General features: G+C 33.1%; 1 protein-coding gene across 2 annotated transcripts in view; it reads right to left on the bottom strand.

The window, feature by feature from the left end:
* Su(tpl) (Suppressor of Triplolethal) overlaps positions 1–27,457 on the bottom strand; it is a 47,650-nt gene that overhangs the window by 7,931 nt on the left and 12,262 nt on the right. Inside the window, exons 2-12 of one of the 2 annotated variants that reach the window (XM_026637525.2) lie at positions 26,497–26,544; positions 10,061–10,159; positions 8,142–8,293; positions 7,635–7,935; positions 7,345–7,571; positions 5,761–5,831; positions 5,533–5,689; positions 4,935–5,170; positions 2,561–2,680; positions 1,369–1,459; positions 940–1,111 (exon numbers count right to left, since the gene is read on the bottom strand). In XM_026637525.2, coding sequence (XP_026493310.2) covers positions 940–1,111; positions 1,369–1,459; positions 2,561–2,680; positions 4,935–5,170; positions 5,533–5,689; positions 5,761–5,831; positions 7,345–7,571; positions 7,635–7,935; positions 8,142–8,293; positions 10,061–10,159; positions 26,497–26,544 — 1,674 coding nt within the window. Of the gene's footprint in view, positions 1–939; positions 1,112–1,368; positions 1,460–2,560; positions 2,681–4,934; positions 5,171–5,532; positions 5,690–5,760; positions 5,832–7,344; positions 7,936–8,141; positions 8,294–10,060; positions 10,160–26,496; positions 26,545–27,457 lie in introns of both variants that reach the window. The other variant, XM_026637521.2, reaches the window with a different exon arrangement.

Below are 27,457 nucleotides of genomic sequence, written 5' to 3'. Positions count from 1 at the left end.
AAAGACCGATTAGTCACAATAACAGATAAATCTACCTATTTAAATTAATACTTATTTAAGCCTAGAAAGAAATAACTAATAATATGTATAATGTTAAAGACAAGGGAGTGTCCTTTTCTCCTGCACTGGTAAACTAATTTCCGTTTTTTTATGTTAGGTAACAACTGTCGAGTTGATAATGATCAATGATCAATCAATTTTCCCCAGATTACCATTAATTTTATTATGGTTGAACTTCGACCACTGAACGAACACTAGTATTAATAATATAAATAATATAATCAATGAACGATTTAAAATATAAATCTATAGTTACAAGCCTATATCTAATAAAAAAATAAAAATGCATACTTATTTAGTTTGCTCATAAGACCTTGAATCGAGCTAGCCGCTAACCTTTTAAGAGACGCGAGGAGTTGGCCTTGCTTTTTACGAGGCATACGAGATTGTTTCAAAGAGAGAGTACAATTATTTTTAAATAGCACTTCAATAATATATATGATGAAGTAATACTCTTAAGTTAGCTATTTAAAAGAAGACATTATTTTACGAAATCCAATATAAATATCACTATATAATCTCTTTAAATAGCATACAAACTTAGAAACAATACATTTGATGAAAAATCATTGATTTCTTATACATTTTTATACCATTCAATTCTAGTAAACGTTAAGAGGAAAACCTAAACAAAAACAATATTTAAAAAGAATGACGCACACAATATAATGTAAAATAAAAAAAATCATCTGTATTGGCAACGAAGTGCATTTACATTCCATCGGTCGTCACTTGAGGAAAAGACGAAAGGAAATTAGCGAGAGAGCTTAAACGTTTTGGATGTATTTCAGATAAATATTTGGGCCGTGTGAGTGAGAGCGTTTGTGTGTAGGTGCGTGCGTGCGTGCGTGTGTGTGCGTGCGTGCGCGCGAGACTGACCCGGTGCTGCGGCGACTTGGGCTCGGCGCACTTGAGCTGGTGCTCGAGCTGCGTGAAGAGCGCGGCGACCTGCGCGACGCGCTCGTACAGCGACTGGTACTCCGTGTACAGCGTCGCGAACTCGTTCTTGTACGCGCGCCGCGTGCTCGAGCTCGTTATTGGCGGATATTGTCTGCAACGAACGACCGGTTCATTCTATATACACTTTTTTCATATTCTTACGAAATTTACAACAATATCATTTAAACTTCCTAGTTTATTTTATTGTTTATATATCACTGGAAACTTTTGCGTCTGCATTATTACTGAAATTTGTTATACATGTATGAGCACATATACGATTCGTTGCCATAATATCAACAAAATTGATAGGGAACAAACTCTATGTATACTTATATTAATATATGGCTTGATGTTCTAAACACTCACCTTTCAATGTCTACCAAATCAGTCATGTTTTCTTCAGGCACAGACGTTAAAGCTGTATTTTCTAAAGGTTCCGTATTTGTGATGTCTTTTACTGTAACGAAAATAGAATAAATATCGTTAATAATTTACTAGCAACCAGCAGTTACTATGTAACCGGCAAGACAAACTTGAAAAGGCACAGATTAATTTCAAGACATTTCCGATTATAGTAAATTTAACAAAACATTCCATGTTATCACATAAATGCGCTGGAGGCAATATTTTCCTTATTGTCTTAATAATAAATTGATACTAATGACATAACTATGTAAGTCTAAAATATATTCTACAATCTGAATATATATTTCGACGAATACTAATAATATCGACTACTATCAATATAATTATTATAATTGCATATAATTAGTAGTTATTTGTTCACGATTGAACAATATGTTAAGACACTATATTTTTAGTATGAACGTAAGGCTAAGAGCGCAAAAAAACATAAAAGAAAATATTTTTGTACTTAAAAACAAAGGTACAGCTTCTCATATTTCTCAAGACAATATTAAATACTCCTCGCAGTGCGTGTAGCACTACTTGGTTAAGACTTAGCTAAAGTTATTAGATGATCTATATCAGTAGTTCCCAAACTTATTTTTCTCGTGGACCACCTATTGGCATGAGTCCGTAACCAGTTTGAGAGAAACACTAAAATATGAACTAAATTTAAATTTGTTAAATATAGTTGCTTTTAATTCTATCCTTAGTAACCCTGCGTGTATTAAAGCAATTAAAATCTATGAATTTGTTAGTGATTCTCTCAAATTGATGAAAAAAAAAAAAAAGTAGGTACCTTTGGCATCAAGTATTTATAGTGGTGATCAAGTTCATGTCTGAACAAGCATTAAGCATTGTCGGGCGGATAGCGCTTTGCAAGTCTGTACACGAAATTGTACGTAATATCGAATACGCAAGTTTGGACAAGTAACAGTCGCTTGCCTTATAAAAACTATGCTTACATTTTTGCTCTTTACTATTAAAAGCAGATACATTTTCGTGGACCCCCCTTTAACATCTTATGGACACCCATTTTTTATTCACGCCTACGTAGACCCCCAGCAAGTCTCCCGTGGACCCCTGGGGGTCCACCTGGACCACTTTGAGAATCACTGATTCTATATTAATTAAAAAGTAGTTTATAACATACCTGTGATACTAGTTTGCTCTACAGGAGGACTACTTCTACTAAAGCCGTTCGCCTTCACAGGACTGGGACAGAGATCCTTCACGGTAGTAAAGTTGAGAGTGTAACCATTGTCCTTTTTAACTGAAAGCACAAATAACACATAAACAATATACATTATACAATATATAAACAAACTACGTTTTTTAAATTGACTCAACACTGTGAGGAAAATTGAATTAGTCGAAAAAATAATAATTATACCAGTTATGCCACTCTTTCTTCTAACTTATATATGCACAAAATAAAACAAAGAGCGATTACGACAGACGCTTAAAATATAAGTCAATAAAGGATGTAATGGAAATTACGAAAACAATTCTCACGTAATACTAAGATATAATAAATTCTAGGATAAAATATAACACACATATTTATCGAGAGACGTCGATCAAATTAGTGTTTATAATTCATCTCGTGCTTGTTAAAACACATTCGTTTACACCAATCCATATTAGAACCTCGAAGTGGATTTTGCTCTAACCTTCTTCTGAGAGAGACATAAATCTAATATCTCCTAGAGACATAACGCGCATTTATGTTATTTTTAAATAGCCCTCTTTAAACTATATTTTATTTTATCGCTTTTAATAATTCTATATTCAAATGAAATAAGCAAAGAACCTATTTTATAACACAATTAAAATTCAAAATGATTATATTTTATAAAAAATAAAATCACACAAGGATACAATTGAATTGTAAATGAATGCCCTGTGCTTGGTATTTTATGTCGATTATACAGAATGATACAAATATCACAAATATTAAATAAGTCAGGCTAATGTATGGAACAAAGTCAATAACAAATTAACGCCAAGCCCGACGTAACGCGGTGTTATCTATCGCGTATTGTAAACACGTCCATTTATGTGCAAATTGCGACATGACAGTATTGAACCTATTTTAATATTATATAGTTCGCTTTTTTCATAAAACATTATGTATATATTATATAAATAACAATGATTTCTATTCGGCTAAGTTCTACGAACAAAAATAATTATTGTTGAATAAAAATCCATTCAATCTTTTTTACTAGTTATTTTTATATATAGAAACATATTCGTTCATATTATTATTATTATTAACTTCAATAAAAATATACAAAGATTACGATTAGAGCATTCTGTGTTTTTACCTTATTTTTTTATCAAATGGAAATTTTAATCTAAAACGACTTAATGAAATCAACAAGAAGATAAGTAAATCGTTCGATACCAATATACATTTATTTTAAGTTCATAATAACATTCATAAAAAATATTTAGATGCATAATTTGTTACGTAATCAGCTACTTGACTTGCTCAATAACAAGACCGATTATTATTTAGAATTAAACAAAACAATTTTTAGGCAAAACGGACTAAAGTCGTTATGTAATATGAGAGTTGAGTTTTATTTCGAAGCGATATTTTTTCTATTTGGTAACATTGAATTGGCTTCTAATTGTTATTTTTTGTTTTGTTTTTAAATATTGATTACGAATGCGTAGGATGTGGTCGCGATAACGGATATGAGCGGTTAAAGATGTAATTACGATAAATTTTATTTAATTTGACGGAAACGCTCCGATACAAATAAAATAAAATTTGAGGCTACATACGTGAATAAATAAAGAAGCCGAGTAATTACTAACGCAGAACAAGATGAAAATAAAAACGTATCTAAAAATAGATATCCCATATAAAGTATTAAAAATATACAAAATTATTTTTCAGTTCTATATCTGTACTGTGAATGATGCTTTGTCAAAGGTTGGGTACATCTACCTATATCCGATATATATATTTTTTTTACATTTTATAATTACACCACCGACAAGGTTATCAAATATATGTTTACGAATTTAAATTGTTCCCGTATGTCGAAACCGTCAACTTGCCTTTATCTCATTAATTTGGGGTCGACTGCATGACAAGGACAAATTTATATGGCCGCCTATCATCAACCCTAATCAATAATGTCTTTGTTGTTAGGTTGATTCCTGCCAGACGACACAGTACTAGTGGAGGCGCTTACGTATTCGATGCATCTAATAAGCTTTCCCATAGTCGGCTCTTACGTCGCCCAAGAGTTTGAGAAGGGGGTGACTACTCCTAGGACCAGATTTAAAAGTCTGGAGACTTTTGGGCCACAACGGACTAGAGGTCCTGGGGCGACAGTGGAACGGAGGCCCCTAATTATTATTGTTATACAAATTAATTTTACCAATTTAATTTCTGTCACTAAGATTTGTCAATAATTTATTTATTCTTCGTTTCAATAACTTTCGGAACAGCAATGAGTAGTAGTATTATTATAATTCGACCATAGTCGACTAAAGAGGCAACTCACCCGTGGTGCGGTCGTCCTCGTTGTCGGAGGTGTGGCGCTCGCCGGAGGAGGTGGTGGCGTACCCGGAGGAGGGCGGCGAGGGCCGGCGGTAGTGCGAGATGCGCTGCTTCTTGACGGCGGCGGGCGCGTCGTCGGCGCTGGCGCCCGCGCGCTTGCTGGCGCCCGGCGACGCGCGCGGCGACAGCGAGTTCGCGGAGTCGCTGCTGAGCGGCGGCGTTAGATTTTGAGGTTTCCGCCTGCGGGGAGCGGCGCACGCATTAAACACCGGCACACACGACTCGGCGAAAAACCCGAGTACGCGGTCTTATAATAATAATAAACGCTACATAACTACTAAGCTAACTCATAATATTGCCTTCTCTGTCACCGAAGAAATTGCCAAGTGTACCTGATTCGTCTATCGAAATTAATTAATTACTTATGTCAAGCTTGACAGTCAAGGGAGCATCGCAAAGACAGCGGCAATGTGTCGCATTAAATTCCACCAACTCGAAAGGAAGCGGTGTGATGAAAGCTTCTCCTCGAGACGAGGGAAGATATTTTTAATAATATACTGAGTCAAAACGATATATTGAAACTTGCAAGGGGTTGAACAGACCTCTTGAGCAAACGTTTTTCTTCCTCCGTATAGAATGGCCAATCTTCGTTGACGTCGTTCCATACGTGCCTACGTAAGTGGTAACAGTTGTCCTTGAGCGTGCCGATCTCTGGCAGGATCTTGTTCACCATACTACGTTCCTTTTCTTTGAGGCCCTCTGCAAGGTCAATCCAAACGTTAGTCGAGCTCAATACTGTACGTGTATTCATTACTTGAATATAAGCTTACCACTCATGAGTCTCGCGTATAGTTCGGGCTTCTTGAAGGGTTTCAGTGCTAATAATTGTATAAGTCTTTCTCTGAAACGGAAAATATGTTTTGTTAATATTCAACCGAAAGATTTATTAAATTCTGCAAAACCTAAAGTACAATTTGAGGTTAATAACGAATTCAATTTACAAAGCTTGAAGTAATTTTTTTGTCGCTCGAATGATCAACTGGGCGTTTTATATCGCGTTTTTAGTAGTTAAAAAAACTTTATTGCTTACTTTTGTACATCAGTTCAAATTTATCTTCTAACAGATTTATTTATAAAAACGTCAGCCGACGTTCAAATGTGTTTACAATAAAATACGCGAGAAAAAAAAAACGAAACTCAAGACAAAGTAAACACAAATATAAAAAAAAAACCTAGACATTATTCATTCTTTAAAAACTAAATAAATAAATGAATAGCATTTGAAGAAAAAACTATGAAAACAAACGTCACCAATTTTAGCATAATTTATCTTTTATCTGATAACAAGGATTATTCGGCGAGTAATAAATACAACAGCGATGTATAGAAATCACGAGTTCAGAATCGCCTTGAGTTGTTTTAGCTTAATAATAATTTGTACACAACCTTGGCGTAGCATGAGTCAGCCGTCGCAAGCACTAATCGCCATGTTAAGTTAGGCTTATATTACAAAACCAATAATAGAAAGTGAGACCTTACTCACATTCGAATTTTAAAAAAATATTATATTTTACTACGTCTTTGGAATTATTATGTTGTTTTATTTTTAGTCTGTATATCCTACTTTAAACCAACAATTTGTCTTTTGTTCAAGGTGCATATAAAAAAATTCTATAACAAAAAGTGTATTTGTAATTTATTTTATATAATTATATAATATAAATTATTTAATAAACCACACTTCCTATAAAACGACCGCATTTTATCACTAAACGATAAATACGATTATTTATCATTAACAAATTTCAGACGTGTCTAAATAACTTTTGGTCAATGTTTACATAATGTACACGCGTTGCAGTGTTTTCATATATATATTTTTTTCTTATAATAAGCTGTAACACGGACCGTGTCTGAATCCTAAAATTATCGATATAGAGATAAAAATCAATCGGATTATTAATATCCTGTCTGTGTCGGTGTATGTGTGACTTAGCAACCTTGGTTAACTAGATTTCCCAAATAACTGGAAATCATATTACTAAGTAATGAACGTCTCGGTAAATGACGCCGGCAACAGCGAATTCTATATTTATTTTGTAAGACAATAAAACAATCACTAATTAGCCAATTATGACGGTCCACGTCAATTTATTGATTCAAATGTTCATAAAATTGATAACTTGAAACACGACGCTTTAATTCTTTTAAATTATATTGTCATTTAAATTTTACATGCATAATTTTCAATTGTTTCAATTGTCAATATTTTCCGAAAAAAAAAAACTATGCCTCGAACAAAAAACATTAGAAATATTAAAAGCAGAATCGTATATTCAAATTTAGTTTTTTCGAATTTTCGACATATACCTACAACGGATATACAATAATAATTATATACATTTAATGCTTACTTTAAAGGTCGCCTAGTAAGGTCTGGATTGGGGGGAGGCCGTTGCGGTTGATGGGGGTGTGGTTGCGGGTGCTGCTGGGGCTGGGGGTGCGGGTGCGCGGACGCAGTAGGTTGCGGGCGACTCGCAGGAGGTGCGACCGCCGGCCTTTCTACACGCTCCATCCGTTCAGGTCTTTCCGACCGTTCGGGGCGCTCAGCCCTTTCTGGTCGCTCGGGCCGTTCTTGCCGCTCAGGCCGCTCAGGCCGCTCAGGCCGCTCTGGCCGTTCTTGCCGCTCTGGCCGTTCTTGCCGTTCGGGTCTCTCAGGCCGTTCCGGCCGTTCTGGTCTTTCAGGCCGTTCTGGCCGTTCGGGCCGATCTTGTCTCTCGGGTCTTTCTGCTCGTTCAGGCCGTTCTTGCCGTTCTTGCCGTTCAGGTCGTTCCGGCCTCTCAGGCCTTTCCGGTCGTTCGGGTCTATCGGGGCGCTCTGGCCTTTCGGCCCTTTCGAGCCGTTCAGCCAACTGAGCTGCAGGCCCATTTGAGTACGTAGGGTGTGTTGAGCGCACTTTAACACGTCGACCTATATCCGTTTGATTAGGTTTAATGACGCGGGTGCTGAAACATACAATATTATTGTTAAAATCTAAGGCAATAAAATACGATTACTTCGAAGAGGATTACTAATTTTGAAATAAACTTTGTGATATTGTCAAATTGTGTTTTGACTTGTTTGTTTATTATGAAGAACCTTTTTTTTTGAAACGCTCTATATACACTAAAATTAGATATACTAGTTTTAAAACAATGTCCAATGGACAGACCATTTGCTCTGCTCCGCGGCGATAGTCCTGGACATTCGGTCCTTGGTCGCCTCGTACGAGTCGTCGTTGGCTTGCACGCGCATTCTTCGCGGCAGCGGCCCGCACGACTCCAGGCGCCTCGCGCCCCCACCCCTGACGCACTCGAACGAACCCTAAAAAGAAACATTTAAATTATTGAATGTCATCACAATTTTTTTAGTTATATATATTATTGTTATGTTTATTTCCAATAGTATTTAATTTTATTTTGGTGCTTTGTATTAATTTGGACTCGTGTAAATGGAGATATATTCTTCAAGTTCAAAGTGATGTATAAAACTCATAAGAGTTGTTGCATCCAATAAAGACAACACATGTCTTAAGCCTCCAGCCCCTTGCGCTCTTAAAAATTAAAGTACAAGTCGACTCGGTTGTGATATATATATTGTTTTATAAAACAATAGAATTCATAATATGAGGATGATTTATTTTACGTCCATATATATATCGTTGCAATTAAGAAAACCCAATTAACCCAAAACTAGTAATAATCAAGAATTTAAGTATACACAAAAGCCATTTATAAAAGGTTATTTTATATTTATATATATTCCAACCTAATGACTAATTCAAACGAGACATTTGATATAATTGCTTCCTACGTGCACAATCACGTTGAAAAAACTTGTTCAAAAAATATATATATATTTCTATCACTACGTATAAACAACGCATATTACTATTATTAACCTTGCAGCGATTAAACATTATCGTGAAGACTCAAGTATTTCAACGGTAGCCTTAAATTTAAAGATAATTAATATCAATTTCGAGATGAAATAATTTTGTATTAAAATAGCTTTTGAAAATTTATTGCTTTGACATTTACCATAAGACAATTAAATGAAACAATATCAATACTTCTAAATTCATTTGTAATCAAAATATTCAAGTACACGGTAGTAATGGCATACAAAGTTACTCTATCGAATTCGTCGGTCACAACTTATGGTAGCGACCGCTCAGTGACCTACAAATAAAAACGAGCACACCTTATCGGTGTTAAGTTCTATGATTTGTTATAATTCATTGAATATCAGCAGAGTGTTTGGTTGACTCAAACATCAAACGCACTGGACTTTGTTACAACGTTATAATGGGAAATCAAACTATACCTTGCTGGTTACATCTACTACTTGAGTGTAAACAATGATATCAAACAAATTGATAATATATATAAAGTCAGCAAGAAATTGACCTTTGGTAGATAGCAATCATATCAGCGACACTTGTAACGACACAAGCATGACTTACGATTTTATGAAAAGTTACAGTATCCAATAAAACATTTCAAACATTACTGATAATAAATAAACGTTATGATAGACTAATACATTTATCAATTAGCTATCGGGAATACTTTTTTATCATCTATCATATTATTTTTATCTATGACATCCGATGAAAAAAATATAATATTCAATCATGTCTCCTTAAAAGAGAAAGATAAAAGAGATTCTTGAATATTTAATGAAAATTGTTTTTTTGTTTCAATCATATTATTAGTCATTAGTACTCTGAATAAATTCAATAGATGTATACAAAGTATATACTTTTGGGCTGTTTAGAGACCGGAAAAGAAACTAAGGCGCGATTAAACTCGATACGACGCACGTTAGAAAGTTGAGAAAAGTTTCATTCAATCTCCATCATACATTCAGATTTAAGACAAACGGAATAAACCTTGCACTAATTACAATCAAACGATGAATATATTAAAATAAATACAGCTATGACGTTTACCTCATATCAGATATTACTGTAATTCTTACAGATTATATTATAATGTCACGTATTTTTTTATGAAAATAGTAGGTAGTCGGTATTTTAAATTATCTATGTTTTATGAAAATTTTAATTGAGTTCACATTGTTTTTTACCTGTGGACCCTCCATTTCAGCATTGCTATTGATACTGAAGTGAAACGTGGATTCACCCGATGATCCATTACCACTGGATGGAGCCGGAATGGAGATTTTCTGGAAAAAAGAAAGTAAAAACTTTATTTATTATACTAACGTCGTTGTTGTTTTATTCATTCGAAAGCGAAATTCAAACGATATTTATCAACTATTGTATAATATTAATAGATAATTAAAAATATAAAATTGATTAAATTTATATGTGATCGATGTCACGGACTCGAGATAATTTTGTACAATTAACCTTTTGAATTAATTCCGAGGGATATTTTTTTTATACACGATTTTCCGTCCATCCGCGTATTATTCAAATTTTTATTTAAATTAAGCGCAATATTTGTTATGGACAAGTACGGAAGGAGTGTCAATCGTGCATTATCCATCGTTAATTTTATTGATTTTGCATTAAGCTATGAAGATAAAAATAAAACGATTACCCACGGTGGAACATTAGTTTAGCGATTTGCGTGTGTTAATCTACTTATTAAATGTATATACACTATCATCACGTGTATGTAACAGCTATCTCATACCCGATAACTTTATTGTAATAATAAAATATAATGGCGTTGATCAGAAATAGTATTTAAAAAAAAATACTTAATTCTTTTTTTAATATATTCGTATATAATAATTTTAAAACAGTAGATACAACAAATAAAACTGCATTAACCAAATGTGTAACGATCTCAGAAATCGAAGCATTATTATTTCCTACTACTATTATTTAAATTACAATAGTTCTTCATAAAATACACCAACTACAAATAGAAGACGGATTAACGTTGTAGTTGTAACATAATACGCGGTGGGTAAAATTTTGCTATTAGTTTTATTCGTGGAATGTACATGCTTGTCGCGCATCGGTACTTTGGCAGCCGGCTTCTATGAATACAATCTGAATCAGTTAGTTACACGCTGAAATCATGACACGATAGTCAGCGCCGAATCTATCTAATGATAGATTTATTTATTTTGAATTCTCAATGTAACGGATGATGGTAGTTTAATTGATATACATGAAAAAAGTCTAAGATTCGGTGTTGAATGTAATGTGCGTAATATATCGCGGGGGCTCGCAATGAGTACCTAACGACTTTCATCGCCTGGAATGGCAACGTCGCGGCTCCGCAAGCATACAAGCAACCACTAAGCGCAACGTACCGTTTCGCCACCAAGTAGACGCTGTACACGCGATATTTTATGAATTTATACGAGAACGTAATGTGCATTTGTAATTCAATCCCACGTATAAGCATTTTGCTCTTGATAGCTAGTTTTAACAGCGAATAGCGCGATGTTACGTTGAATAACATATAATATTTTTCTTCGTTGAAAGTTGAAGTAAACTAGAATTTTAAAATGAAAGTGAACATACATTTGTTTAAATGTAATCTTATATTTAATGAAATATTAATGTTGCTCTTGTTTGTCGTACTTCAGAGTACATAATGACAAGGTAGTGTGGCTCAAAACGTCCGGACAAGGCACGTCACCTACATCACACACGCGTGGCCCCGAACCGCTTTAAGGTCGCGAATCGCGGCTGACGTCTGCCAACGCCATCATGCCAAGCAATTAGCCCATTAAAAATTGCGTCGTGTGTCGTGATGCAGACACAAATGGAGCAATAACCCGAGAAGTCCCAACGCCATTATATTGATTTTTTTCTCGGCATACAATACGGTAAAAATTAGAGTAAGCGAAACTAAATTTTAAAATCGGTAGCTCTAACTTAATAAGCTTTTACCGTGTACTTCTAAAATGTAAATAGTAGTACCTACTTGTTGGTAATGGTAATGGTTTAATACAATATGTTGGATCTAATATCAAATGAAAATTTATTCAACAAAAAGCTGAATACGGAGCAGTGTCGTTTGTTAGAAGTTCAGAAAGCATGTCGCGACTGATGAACCCAAGGTGAGATATACTGTATACAATTATAGAGCTGATGAGGAAAAAACCCGCTACGGGACGAGTGCGAAGGCAACGCGGGGGAGTGCGGGGCGCGGCTTTCTCTGCGGTAGCGACTTCGGCCGATATAAAGAGCGCGTTGCGATGGAATACTTCGGCATTCGGTGAACAGCCGTCTCGCCCGCTACATTTGTACGTCTCTACAGTTCAGCAATTGTTTAATTGTATTGTTTTTGTAACGAATTTCAAGAAGAGTTCATTAATGTAATAATATGATTAGATATTCATTTGTAGGTAATGAGTGCAATGCATCAGTTGCAGATAGTATCATGTCAAGGTTGTTTAGTTTCATTGTTTGTCTTTTAACGAAGGTCGTTCGAGTCTATGCCTCGGTTCGACCGGAAAATACAAGGAAATTCATCATCCGTTTTTCAAGGCATTACTAGAATGCCGTTTGAACGATTCCATTTTTAAAGTCCTATTCAACCGGACAACGACTGACTGACTACTTTGGTAATATACTGTTACATCACTCTCTACCTGTAGATTGCGACTGATATTGTTAATTAATATTAAGGATTTCTTTATTGAATTCTGTCCGTCGTGCGCAGCGACCAAGGCTTTTGTTGCTTACCTAATTTCTCAGCAAGCGGTATACGGAGTTGCGAAGTGAGAGGCCGACCGAACCGGTTCGGTTCGCTCGAACAAGAGATATAAGTACAAAATATCTATGCGTTGGCTTGTTTTGCTGCTTCGATGTTGTTTTGTTTACTAGCTATAGGTAGACAAGTACGACTATATAATTTCTGTTACAAAGATTCGAGAGATTTGTTGTTATAGATTCTAGGCGACAAACCCGGACACGAAACAGGCAGCCATACGCCCAAGTCGAGCTAGTTAACGTGTTGTATCTTATTGACGTAACGTTGTGGAGGTGGTACTGGTCGTACGACAGAAATTCGACTTTATGCGCGAAGACACAGAATATAAAGTAATTTATTTTGATAGTGGCGTACGTCATCACCGAACGATAATAAATAGTTCTCAACACGCATCGTAGCGGGAAATCCACGCAGCTGGGCTGTGATCGGCCCCACGTTAATTGCTTACCGGCTTGTTATTATCTTATTTTCTGTATAGGTACTTATGCTACCAGTTGACAATAAATAATATTATGAAAGTGACGTCGTTTATAGCAAAACAAGCACATAAACTACGTACAATGCGAAAAACAAAAACGTCTTTGACCAACAACTATATTTAGATATTTTTCAAACAATTATTATTAAGATAAATTCGCCCAGTGTGAAGAAGTGGCTACATATAATTTAACTCGGTAGTATTATTACGTCAACAATTTTATTTATGAGGACGCAATAGTAATTTTCATTGTACTTATAACAACTATACTGAGTTTAAAATTTAATATCGACCGAGTCAGTATCTAGCAAGAACAATCGTAAAGGGGCCGTTCTTATAAATAAACAAATGAATGTTAAACGTTAAGTAACTGACGCTTCGATAAACAACATGTTCCGTTTAAACAAGTCATTACGATACAGAAGATAAAAACGTCTACTGCGAACTTATTAAATTAAAAATATAATTATCCGATATTTCGTTCGCAAAATTAGCAAATTTAGCAGAGCGTCCGCAAAAGAAATTGTTCTAACAATTACTAACGGTAGTCGTCACTTTCATCGCAGACACATTTAAAGGCAAGTGAGTGGCCAGTTATTCGTGAGGTTTCTACAATACTATTTGCATATTCACCGACTTTCTAATGGACGATGCGGCCGTCTTGTCGCAATCGTTGGCAGTGGTGAGGTAACATCAATTCATTTAATTATATGTCCAACATACGTGAAAAAATACAATATTCAAGTCGTGGATAATGCTGTCACTGACCAACCTAACGGCAGTGTTCAGTGTTTTGCCTCCAAGGATTTTTGTCTCGTCTGAATGTAATATTTAGACAAAATATAATAAATTACTGCATCGAATGTATCCTCGGCTTAACTATATTTAATTCGATTTTAGTTTTAACGGACTGCTAAACAACGGCATGTGCTCACGCTCATCAAACATGTTAATTACTGCTGTTGCATTTTCTGCGTTGGCAAAAATACTGACAATCACTACGTAATGCTTATTGAATGTTTGAACAATATTTTCAGTAGTATTTTCCACTGCGGTTAATGAACTATGCCTATGTTAATTGTCTTTTATATGTTACTGATTAGATTACTAACGCACGCGTAGTTCACTCGTACGTGTAATGAGTTTTCATACTGACGATAACAACGGATGAAAACGTGAACATATAAGATAATTATTAAATATTTAAACAGCAATATTAAAATGCTGTCATATAAATTTAAATTTAGACGAATCATTGTTAGTAGTAATTCTTTAAATTATTCGAGGCGGTAACGGGGCGTGTCTCGGTGCTCTTAAGGATTCATTCCAGTGCCGTTCTCCTCGCGATATCTGCTCGCGACCTTCTGATGGCGGAGGGGAGCCTCTCACCGGCGACGTGACTGCAACCACGGCCTTACGACGCGAGGTTGTATCGAAACCTCTACGTAACGAAGCTCTTTCCAACGGTTACCCAATGGCTGATAGAAGTTCCGCCGATACTTTATAATATAGCTATATAGGTACGCTTAAATACCACTAACACTTCACGTGAACGCCTTGCGTAATAAAAATACAAGGTACAAACATATTCTACTTCTAATTACGAAAAATTAACTATAACACTATTAAATATACACCTTATATATTATATAAAAATAAATTAGCTACTGCTAAATTATAATAAATATTACTTACTTCATTTGTTGCATTATTTTTGTGTAATTAGCGATCGTATAACAAAGTTATAGTAAGAGGACCAGTTCATGTACCTAATTTAGAACAAGATATTTTATAAGCGAGATTTTCAAACAATGGTTTAGTAAAAGGCAAGTGTGTTATTCTCACTAGTCGACCGACATCATTGTGCACTCATTGAAAGAACTTTTACTTAAATTAAAACCCAACTAACATTGAAATCATGCTTGATCTTAAAAACAAAGTTACAATTATATTTAACCATATATATAATAAAATATAATTATAGTTACGTAAACGGCAAACTCGATATGAAACGTTAAACGTTGACACGACTAAAATCATTGATATTATTGTAGTGATTGTAGTGACGGTGAAAGGGACTAGCGAGATTTGTATTACTCATTAAAACATTTAGGCGCTGTTATTACGCAATTTCGTTTCATAAGAATAATATATTTAAAAAAAAAAAACAAATATTTTTAGAGATCCGTAAACGACCTTTCAATACAATTATTTTATAACATATTCTAAATAGCCTCTACTTAATTTACTGAGGAAAGAAAGACAGATATACCCACTGTTTTTTTCTGACACGATTTGTTCAATAATAGTTAAAGTTTGTATAAGTTTATTTCTGATTCCTTAACTTAAAATATGAACGTTATGTTCATACTAGAGCTCATAGAAACTCATAGAAAAAACCATACAAGTGTCTGCAGAAATAGCTTTGTTTTATGTTAATTGAATAAACACGGAACTCTACCCCTTGCGTAGTCTGAGACAAATAAGTTCGAATTATAAAAGTAAATTAAATATAACGTTTGATTAAAGTATATTACATATAGTAATACGGCACAAAACGTACTCACTATACGATGTCTACACAATGTCGCAAGTATTTAGATCAAGGTGCAAAACACGCGTTCGAGAGTCGAAATTGGATCCGAGATTTTTTTGTAGAAGATTAAACTTTAAAATCATTGATCATATCATTTTGAACTATTAAATAAATACACAATAATTTATAATATTGATTGAAGTATTTCTAGTGTAAAAAAATACATTTATTTTTGTATACGACAGAAGCCGATTTCTTACAATAAAAAACGTATAAAGTTGATAAGAGTGAGCGAAAACTTGGACATTATCTATATTTACTTCACGATTATTTCAATGTGCGATAACGATTAATTCGAATTAATTCTAGAGATGGGTGTGAAATTTGGATCTTGAACAATCCAGTCGGCAGACGCGGCGCCGACGCGGCGTGACGAGGACCACACCCCCACATAGGAAGCTAAATATTCTTCTATGGCTATTTTTATACGTGATGCTGATGGTACAAATACTATTTTACTATATCATATTATGTTACACGCACAACCATTTCGTAAATATCCAATTACAAATAACGCCAAAATTTTTTCTCAACTATAGTTTACTGAAATAAATTTTTGCGTTGCCAATTTTCACACCAGAGCGAGCGGATTGTTTCTTGCGATTACATAAGAATATGAAAATAGATATCAAATTGTGCTAATTCTCAGTGGCTTTTAGGTGAAACGAGTTTTTTTTATACAAAATTTGTAAAAGTAAAATGAAAAATAAAGATATTAAAAACATAATGTAACAAAAGACAAGACTTCATCATAATGATGAGGCAACATTCTGTAGTAGAATGAAGAATAAATCACTCGTATTGTATTCGTGCATGGTAACAATATCAGTCCTACGTGTCGAAGTTGGTAAATAGAACCATATGTCAACGATAGCTGAACGACATTCGACTGGGCGAAGACAAACAACGGCACCGAATACACACAATAAAGCGCACAAATTGACTGCGAAACCGCCGAATGGTTCAGTTCAATATAGCAATGCTGAAATAGGTGCGCCGTATTGTTGATCAAAAGCGGATATCCTCACAAATTGTATCTATACTGACATATAAGTATGAGCCACTTACGTACTTATGTCAATGATGAGACGTGTTTAAATATTTGTCAAGAATAGTGTACATTTTAAACTACTGTTCTCTTTGCAACGATTCGTTTTCTTGGAAAAGACGACTTCGTGAATATCCTTAAGTAATATCGTATACGGAAATGTGTCATCCTAAATAATCGGTCACCGTTCACTTAGTTATCGTCAAGTTGTAAAAATTTCACTTTCCACAAACACAAAACGCTCGCTTTTAGAAATTTACCAATTGATGCCAGTTATATTAATGGACTACAAACATACTAAACATATGATTGAATTTGATAATCTTCATAAAACATATATTTTATCTTAAAAAATATTCGTTCATTTTTTATATAGCTAGTTACAAGCGGAGAAAATTATCTTGCGTTTTTATCTGGTATGGTCAGTTAGACGAACAAAGAAAAATTATACACAGCAATTAGATATGCGCTATAGGAAATTGACCACATCGGGTGTGTTATAGGTGCCACGTAACAGTTAGTCTCTAGTTCAGCTAATAAGATTTGTTGTATAACGGGTGTTACGGAGCGGGCGGTAGGCGACTAGCAGGGTGAAAACAATTGTGAACGAGACCGGTTATTTATTCGTGATACAGGCACGAGATTGATCGAAATCTCCTGGAAAATTGTGTTGTTTAACTACAACGCTTAATTTTAAAAATGAATACAACAAATATCAAGGCCCTAAAAACTGGAATATTTAACATTTTTTTTATCAACTATGACATTTACGTATTGTGGTTTGTGGTAATAACCTTTAAAATTATTTCATGGTAAAGACAAATAAAAAAATATAATAATAAATAATTGTTAATAGTAGCTAGTAGCCCCAGAAACCAAATTCAAGTGTCTAGCGACGGCGACAGACCGGTAACAATGAGGATTTCATATGTAATTAGTTTAATAGGTTCTATCATTAATACATTATACGTTGAAAGACAATTCAAAATTACTTAGAACTAGTGATCGTGTCAAATGGACCTACTAATATCGGTTTTGAGGCGAAGGCCACGTTGAATAGGCATTGCGTTTATATCCGATTTATTAATACAAAAAATGAAAGTTGTAAATGTATCAATGACATGTTATAATTATTAAAATCGACGTTATTATGTGCGTTCATTATGACGTATTTAAGATGCAATTTAGTTTAGTCGCGGGCGTCTGAAGTTCAGAATAGTTGCGAGCGAGCGGTAACTTTTACCTGAGTTACGTAACTACGCCAGGTGTAATTTATTATCGACTCCATAGCGAGCTTTCGTAATATAACTAAGCTAGCTCTATTAAGGCGCTGCATTTTGTCTATTACTTGCATATTTATAGATATAAAACTACTTATATGATCAAGTTTATTCAGATTTTTTTAATCGTAATTTAATAGACTCATAAATAAAGCTCAAGTCAAACTATAAAAAAAAATAACGGCATCAAAGACGTTACAAAAAATACCATTGATAACGTTAAATTTATTAAGAGAGTACTACTCGTTATTACAATATTGTCAAAGAATGATACTAGAGACTAGGATAATATTTTAAAGAAATATTATTAATGTTAAGTTAATATATTTATAGATAGTATGTAACGTTCAATGAGAAATCACGATTGGCAAATTAACATGTTGAATACGAGATAAAACCTGAAAAAAAAAAACATAATTCAAGTGAAAGTTGTAGGCGTGACGAAATCCGTGTATTTTTTGTCTGTAGTCAGTCTTATAGGCACAATGGTATTTTGTGTAGGTATTAGACTGACACCGATTGTTGAATAATCAAAGTTCGTTAATTTTTTTATTAGGTATTTTATTAGGTACTTAATGAGATCAATTCTCCGAATTAACATACGGATGTAGAAAATAGTACTTAGTTTTAAAAATAAATAAAAAAAGTTGAGATGTATTGTTTTTAGATTATTTAATTTAATTTTTTTAATTAAATAAATTAACTTAATAATAATTCAGATGTGTTTGAATAAAATATAATTTTATTGCTAAAAATTCATTTCTGATTTCAGACGTAATAAATGTAATTTTCACGCTTTTACTAGCAAACCATGTCGTATTCCCTGTAGACTTAAGCTATTAATTACGAATACGCACAATATACGTATTTCTCGATAATGTAACTAAACAATAAAAATATCAAGCGAAATATTTTCATAACCTTTATTCCGTACATGATTAGGTTTAATATTGTTTGCGAAATTTTAATTGTGCTATTAATCAGGTATCACAAGCGAACAACAAAGTTGTGTCGTAAACAATTTACCAATGTCACATTGCACATCTGATTCTATACAGAAACGTTATTGTCTTCTCAATTGATTATAAATACAATACAACGTTATCTGTTCATTTAATTTCATTGCAGTGTCAAGTGGGTTGCTATGCGCTGTTGATATTGTCATTGACTTAAATCTTTAAGTGCGTGCTATAAACGCTATCATTTGTTTTAAGTTTTTTTTTGGAGGTAGACAAAAGGGCAAACGTTCAACTCGATGGAGCCTATTGGTTATAAATTGTCAATTATCTTATGCCCGTAATTAAAGTACAAATTTTTCATCTGTCATATTTTGTACAGCTAAAATTATTTTTGAATAAAACATTTACAATTAAACTATAATTATCGAAGCAATTAAAATCAACACACGTAAGAACGATTGATCTCGAACGTTGTTTAACAAAAACGATCTGTAAATAAAGATAATCGCACTTCCTACTTAGGCATTGAAAGCGGTATTAGCAAAGTATGATGAACACGCATTCTACAAACTTTCCCTTCTATAATGGAAAAACAACATTATGTCAACCGACTTTCGGTACATCTTATATTGAACTTGCTTTTCGCAATCATTTATTAGCACTCGTTTATTTTAAAACTCACTAAACTTCTAGTATGAAACAGAGCGTGTATTAAAATATCGTTTTAATATTGACAAACTAGCGCGCAAATAATGGAAACAATGTTTTTTTAAAATAATTGGCGATCATTTTTTGAAGATATAAAATACATTCATACAATTTACATGTTACTCTATTTTATATATCGGTTAAAAAATTAAAAAAATATATTGGCTAATGTAATTCTTTTGAGAATATTTTATTATACGATGTAACGAGCAAAAAATACCAATAATAAAAAAATATATTATTAAAATTAGATTGATCAAAAATTGCGTAATATACAAAGGTTCAAAAAAACCGACGAGCATATTCTTATATAGAATAAAATATAACAAAATACGGTAACAAAGTTTAAGTTCCCGAAGCATCAATTTAGGTAATGACTTTATTCTCCGCACACGTTTTCAAGATCAGCTCTGTCGATCTTAAATAAAAGGACGTGCTCGGGGAAATCCGGACTAAAAGCAATCTTTTTGTATTATGTAATAGCTGTTCGAGGTATAAATTTTTAGTAATGTGCAAATTTATAATGAATAAGTTCATTACTTGCAATGTTTTATTTTTACAACAACGTTATAATTAAATATTGAATCCACACATTATTTATATATTTTTTTGGAAAATCCTCTTCTCTTTAAATCTGTTCGTTTTACAATTTCGTGACATGACGTCACTGTATTACATTACAAAGTTTCCCGCAAATATTTTTATTTAAACCAGATCAGTTTATGTTTCCAATTATTATTTGCTACTTTTTTTGTTAACTTTTAGGCCAATTCAATTTAAATCAATATTAATCATGATATGCCAAGTTAATTACGTTTGTCGGAACATTTATAAGACAGACCTTTAGTAGTCAGTAACGATCAAAGAACCACCTCGTGACCATCGCTTGTGTCCTCAAAGGTCGAACGGTATTCGCATTAAGGCCGCATTGTAAATTGTAAAGTGTCTATTAATTTTTGATCTCACTAAATTACATATATTTAAGGTCATCATAGACTGCCAACTAAATAGAATTAAAAGTGAAAGTTATGTAGGTTACCGGTTACTTGCCTTTTTTTAAAAACATTTAATAACTTGGTACGTTTAATATGATATTTAAAATATATGTCGAGCTATTGCAAACAATGAGAATATTTAAGATAACGTCGAGAGACCTTTGCTTAATGCTACTGCGTGATATGGCTGAGTCTAATCTATCGTCCAGTCGTATCCAATAGTAAAGTGCGCTACTGTGCGCGGGGCAAAGTGAAAGTGAACAGTGCGCACGTACTGCTGTAGTCCCAATAAGACGACACCACCGTCCGCATACCGCTGCAATTACCACTAGGAAATCAGAACGGCTCTGCCGCTCCCTGCACCCTCAGAATTCACGATTCGTATCTAATTACTAGATCATTTTGTGATTCAGTCGATAAAACAGAAACTTGAGATGAAAACTAAATCACTGTTATTTATTACGTCGTATTGTTGATGTTTTATTTTACTCAACAATAAATAAATAATCTGTATTGCATCTATTTTAATAATGATAATGTCTAAAAAAAACATGAACAAAGTCAAACTCAAAGTCAAAAATCTTTATTCAATATAGAAGTGTTTATACTTGCTTATTGATAGTCAAAAATCTACCACCGGTTCGGAATTTAACAACTCGGACCTGAGAAGAACCGGCGAAAGAAACTCAGCGGGATTTTTTCCATTTTGCATGTACAATAATAATTATATTTTAGCTATTTGAAATAGCCTGGCGGCGATCATTTCATTCCCAAGGTGTGCAGTCAACTAAAAATGGAACAATAGTATTAATACGGTTTTAATTCATTTAAAAACGTTAAATAATGCAAGTATCTAATTAAACTCGTTTACAGTAGGTATGTGATGATTAATATTTTACGTCATATTCAAGTAAATCGTAAATGCTATTACGTTCTACCTGCGTAAATTGTATAGAATTCACGCAGGTAGGTAACCATTAATAATTCAGAATAATATTAATCGAATTGTATTATATCAATCTAAGCGTCACATATATGGGGTTTACTTGAGTGGAATTGTTTTAAATGTAAATTGTATGATTTATCTTATCAGTTATCATTATTGGTAAAGGCAAATGATAAAAATCAGAAGCAAGCAACATGGTACGTTTTATACAATTGTACAACAACAAATTAATTTACAAAATATGCGTAATATAAAGAGATCTTATTTTTTTATTAGGCTAAATAATTAACTTTTTTTACTTCCGCATAAAGTTTTCGTAGCTCACCAAATATATCTTGATACGTCGTACCAGAACAAATCACGAAGAATCGAGATCTGTATATAATGAACATCACAACATATCGTCCTTGTAACGTTTGCAAACACTATTGTTTGATCACGTGGATGTTGCCATTATAATCTGATAAAAGAGTTTTCAGCTAAACAGTAAACCTTTGTTTGTCCCCACACATAGGAATATATGAATAAACTGTGGCATTCGCTGAAGATTTTTTGTAACATACTTAATAACTATTAAGCAAGCTGAAAGTTGATTGAAATGTCAATTCATCGTAGAAGTCTAATAAATAATAAATATACGACGAGAGCTACATTAAAATTTAAAGTTGTTTTTCCCAGATCCCATTATGTAAAGAGAAAAATAAAAACCAACTGTAATTCTATCGCTGTTGTGATTGTAAATGAAAACATGGTTGATTCTCGCTCTGTGGTCAGTTATCAATGAGGTAAATATTTACCAAGAAATACTATATTACATTGTCATTTACTTGTATACTTAAGTCTATTTGATTTTACATATTTTATACTTTTTACACTAAAAATAATGTACTGTCAAGGAGTTCTCTATTCATATTCTACTAATTCATATACATAAAGTGTGAATTTAAAACAAATATTTTTATTTTGAATAAACGTAAGTTAGTAGTTTAATAACTGCTCAATAGATACAAATAAATCCCGATCAACGGTTTACATATGGACTCATAGATTCATATATATATAGAACTGTTAAGCAATATCTCTAGACAAGATAATCTTAATAAAAAAAATAGCCCTAATGTGCATAATAACGGACCCGCAAAGCGATGCTGTAAATAAAGCGGCTCGGGAGGACGATGACCCTGTGGATCAAATCGTATTGAACTTACATCAATAAAACATATACAATTTTACATGAATACACGAGTTCATTGTACATAGATTACCGGATGATTCATTAGATGACATAGATAACATTCGATATTGCTGTCATATGATACTAACGGAAATCTGGCGTTGTGATTGTTTTAGTTTAAATCGATTTAGTATTTAAAAAAAAAAAAACGAATTCCTAATGTAAACAATAAAAAACGTTGAAAATATGTACTATTAATACATCTAAAGACTTTTTTCTTTTTAAAATCGAAATTGAACGTAATTGTGAAACATTTAGAAATCTCACGTAATTGACGTCATTTCTTTTTCATTTTGTTGAAATACAATGATGCAATAGAGGATATATTTGATAAAAAAAATAAAAATATGAATATATTTTTCTCACATTATCTCTATCATATCTCATAGAAAATATTGTAACGTTTTTAAGCATATTGCGGAGGAGTTTGAAATTTGGCATAGATTATAGATTATTTATACAAAATATGTGTTACAAATGTATATTAAATTAAACAAAACACATTATTCCGTCCACCGCAGCCTACCTTTTATTATCTTTCGAATTAATGTTTCTTATATTTTATATAACGATCGAATTTCGACAATGGATCTATTTTTATTTATTTCATAATATCATGTTTTCATAATTTAACTTCGTATTTTTATTTATTTATAAAAAAATAAACCAAATTTGATTCAATCTTTTATGAATACAAAATATAAACAATATAGTTAAATATAATAAAATGATGATTCAAACAATTTCTCTTTACTAAAAGAAAACAATTCTACGTATTATTACAAATTATTTTCATGTTTCGATAAGTGGGACAAAAGGTATTATGTACGTGTAAGATTGAAAAAAGTACCGCAGGAGTCATGAGTAATAAGGGGACAACGGCCGTCGCACCTGGGAGGTGCAATCGCAAACTCGCTTGCGACTGGAACCGTTTCTATTTTTATACTCTCCACTCTATCTTATTTACTATTCTGGTCCGCCACTCATTGAATTGTGGTTATTATGTGCAAGTTGGATATGTGCCAGCTCCTCGGACCTAACACACCGATAGCGAGATATTCGAAGAATTATATTATGACGGTAAAGTAGTTTGCTAAAAAAGTTATAACTGTTACAGTACTGCAAAGGACATAATGTTACATATCAACGATACGTTAGAATAAATTGTATGTAATGATTTGACGATTATCGGCGTCTGTATTTTTTGTTATTGAGGACAATCGGGGTCGTTTACATACGTTATGGACAAGTGAGAATGAGCAACAAGAGAAGATATCACGTCAAACCGGCGAGCGAGCGACGGTGGCTAACAAAACCGGTCGACGGCGCCGGCCGTCGGGCGCAGGATCGTCCGAGGATTATCACCTTGTAAACAGTATTGCATTAGTTACGTTTTTTGTAACAAGTAAATTAATGTGACTTACAGCATTAATCGATGAAGCGATTTACAGAGGCGTACTTAATCTGATATAGCGGGATGGACAGGTTTCTTGCAATAAATAGCCGAGTAATTTTATAATCGAAAAAATCTTTATACGCCACGGCGTTATCAATTCTAAATGTATACGAAGTAAATAACTTACAAATATATAACAAACACAAAAAGTACCAATGAAACGGCATATAAATGACAATTCAGTTTCGACTATTAACCAATGAAGCGCGTCTAATTCACTTTTCGAAATAATTTTAGGGTAAAAAGTTTTATAGACCGACCGCAACGACAAGCAGCAAAACGAAATCGGTAAAGTGGGTCATCATATAATTTCGCAAGCGTATCGAGGTGCCGCAAGCGTTAACTGGTACGCCCGAGTCGAGTCAAGGCCCAAGCCGTCGACGTCTACGGCTCCTGCTTGCCTGTATGTGCCTTCTTCTAAGCACATTATAATAACAGCTAGTAAATAATAAATGTCCTCGTTAAATGATTACCAAACATCATAAAGCTTAATAGACAATAATTGCAATATCTCGCTCCGTGCTCGACCTGTTTAATGATATTAAAATATAAACGATTTACTCGACACACGTAAAGTGACAAATATCAGAATGGACTAAAATGTCTGTCACGACTTGGATCGAATCAGCGACGGCGCAATGGAGAACGACAAGGGACCACTGCGAAAAATTGCCTTTTGTATAAAGTTTCATTTTAATTGTCACGATTCATTACATTTAAGGATTTTTATGACACAGCATCTTATAGCTAGTTTTATTTAAAATTAAATAGTTACTTATTTAATCTCGAAACTGTATCATAAATATATTTTGGTATTATTATATAAAAAAATTTTTAGCAAGCTACGATAACTGTATTAACATTTATTAATACGTGAATAGTTAATAGGTTGAATATTCGACAAAAAAAAAAAACAATTTAATATGACAAAAGAACCCATTAACTAAGAGTTGGCTGAGGACAGGATAATAAAAGTTAATAACGGATCTTTTAACGATCTTTTTGGGCAACGACCACAAAATAAGGTTATAGAATGCCATTTTCGATGTTTAAATTTAAATCTACTTGAAATTATGTAATAGAACATGCGTAATAAACATTAGTTCCATGTGAAAATGTCAACCGAGAACGTAAGATTGACGAACACAAAAATTTAACATAGTTTTATTTAGGTGATTGTATAATTACTAAACAATTGTTATATTATAGACAAATTAAAAGTTACGTAAAAATTTTTTTTGGTTTTGATATTGACTTTATAATCACTTACTTTTGCGTATGAGATAAATTATTTTATTTGAATGATACATTATTTTTATCTTTATATTAAAAAATCGGCTGTGTATGTGTTTGCGTGCGTGTTTGTGTTCGGAATACTTTCGTTCAAAACGTCTTGATCAATTTGATGATATATTTATTTTGTTCTTGCCATCTGGATGGATCTTGATGCTATTAAATTGTTGGACCCGGGAGAGTTTCTGCCGACATCCATACTTTTTATTTTCCAACTCAATTCTATTTAATTGGAAATTTGACAAAAATCCAATATTTTTTTATCATTAGCCTCCGAGAACCTCACCTCTCTTGTTTTTATTCATTAACGTAACTTATTAATCTCTAATTGTTTAAAGATATCTCGGGAAGAAATCTTTTTATTACTCATTCGAATTCGAGACAGGCAGACATTGATTTTATAAAACACGCAAACAGATGAAAGTAAAATGTCAACATATAAATTGTAAGGCCGTAGTTGATAGTTTTTTTAAATGTTCCGTCAATCGTGGCTTTTTAACGTTTTCAAACATTTCATCATATCGTATTTCCTAATACTCTATTGATAAGGTCAAAATATTATGTAAAATATATGGATAAGTACGTGTTATTATTATATCATCATCAATCATACAAATTATCAATAACAGAACAAAGACCTTGTATTTAAACTTCTTAAGATTTTAATTATTACATGGTTTAAAAATCTTAGTAGGTAATTAAGGAATATTAAAAAGTTGTTATAGTACAATGTTTATATTGTTAACTATTTATAATATATAATAGCGTAATGTTAATAGCGTTAACTAATTAAAATAAGTAAATTGTGAACTTCTTTCAACTTACCCCTTCATTTCCGGGTAGGAACTGTATTTTAGGTTTTGCCAATTTGTCCTGAAAACAAAAAAGAAAAAACTATTAACTTTTTATAATTAATGTTTTTTTTAAAAAAAACAATCGTGTCATTTAAAAATCTAAAATGTAATTCCATCATTACAAATTATCTTTATGAAAACGCATTAATAATAAGTTATTTATAAAATCAAGATGTTATTAAACTTGAATATGATAATTGCTTACAATATACAGCGAAAATATTTGATTTAAATCTTATATATTTTTTTTATATTTAGAATTTGATTAATTAGCAAATACGAGTTGTCTTTTGAGTTAATGCAGTAAAATCAATATGGCTATAATAATATCAGATCAGCTACGAACTTGTATGTTTTTATACTACAGATATTATGTAAATTTATTACAATGAACACTTTGGACAGAGGTATTGTGGAAAATACGAAATGACGCAATAAATCAATAATATGCGGTACGTTCTTTAAGGCAACATTTACTGATAGTGTTCTGTAGTTTCTGTAGAGTCATATTACAATGCTAAATTATCATACACAAATACGGCGAACTATGAATCATCGAATAAACTACATTCGTTCCATCGACGGAATGAAAAAGGATAGCCAATTATTTTCATATAAACAGTTTCAAAAACTGTTCGCTATAACTTACTCAACGCTCAATGTTGTAAAACAATTTAAATTGATAACAATTATTATTTATTACATCCATAATAAGGAAAACGGTTGAACCAAGTTAAGGTCCGATCTTAGCTAGTGCAGAAGCGGAAAAGTATTGAGGGTGTCGTTTCCAGGTAATTACCTAGCATAACCTAATAAAACGTTATAATTAGATGACAAAAAGTCAAACTAGTTGGGCAACTAGTCGAGGTGGCCACAATAAGTAAGTGTCGGCAAGTTGTGCGGTTGCACAACCGGCGATGGTCGAACGCGAG

The sequence above is a fragment of the Vanessa tameamea genome, chromosome 14 (genome assembly GCF_037043105.1).
Source record: "Vanessa tameamea isolate UH-Manoa-2023 chromosome 14, ilVanTame1 primary haplotype, whole genome shotgun sequence".
Taxonomy (NCBI): Eukaryota; Metazoa; Arthropoda; class Insecta; order Lepidoptera; family Nymphalidae; genus Vanessa; species Vanessa tameamea.
Note: the sequence above shows the minus strand (reverse complement) of the source record. Positions and strands in the feature narration are given on the sequence as shown.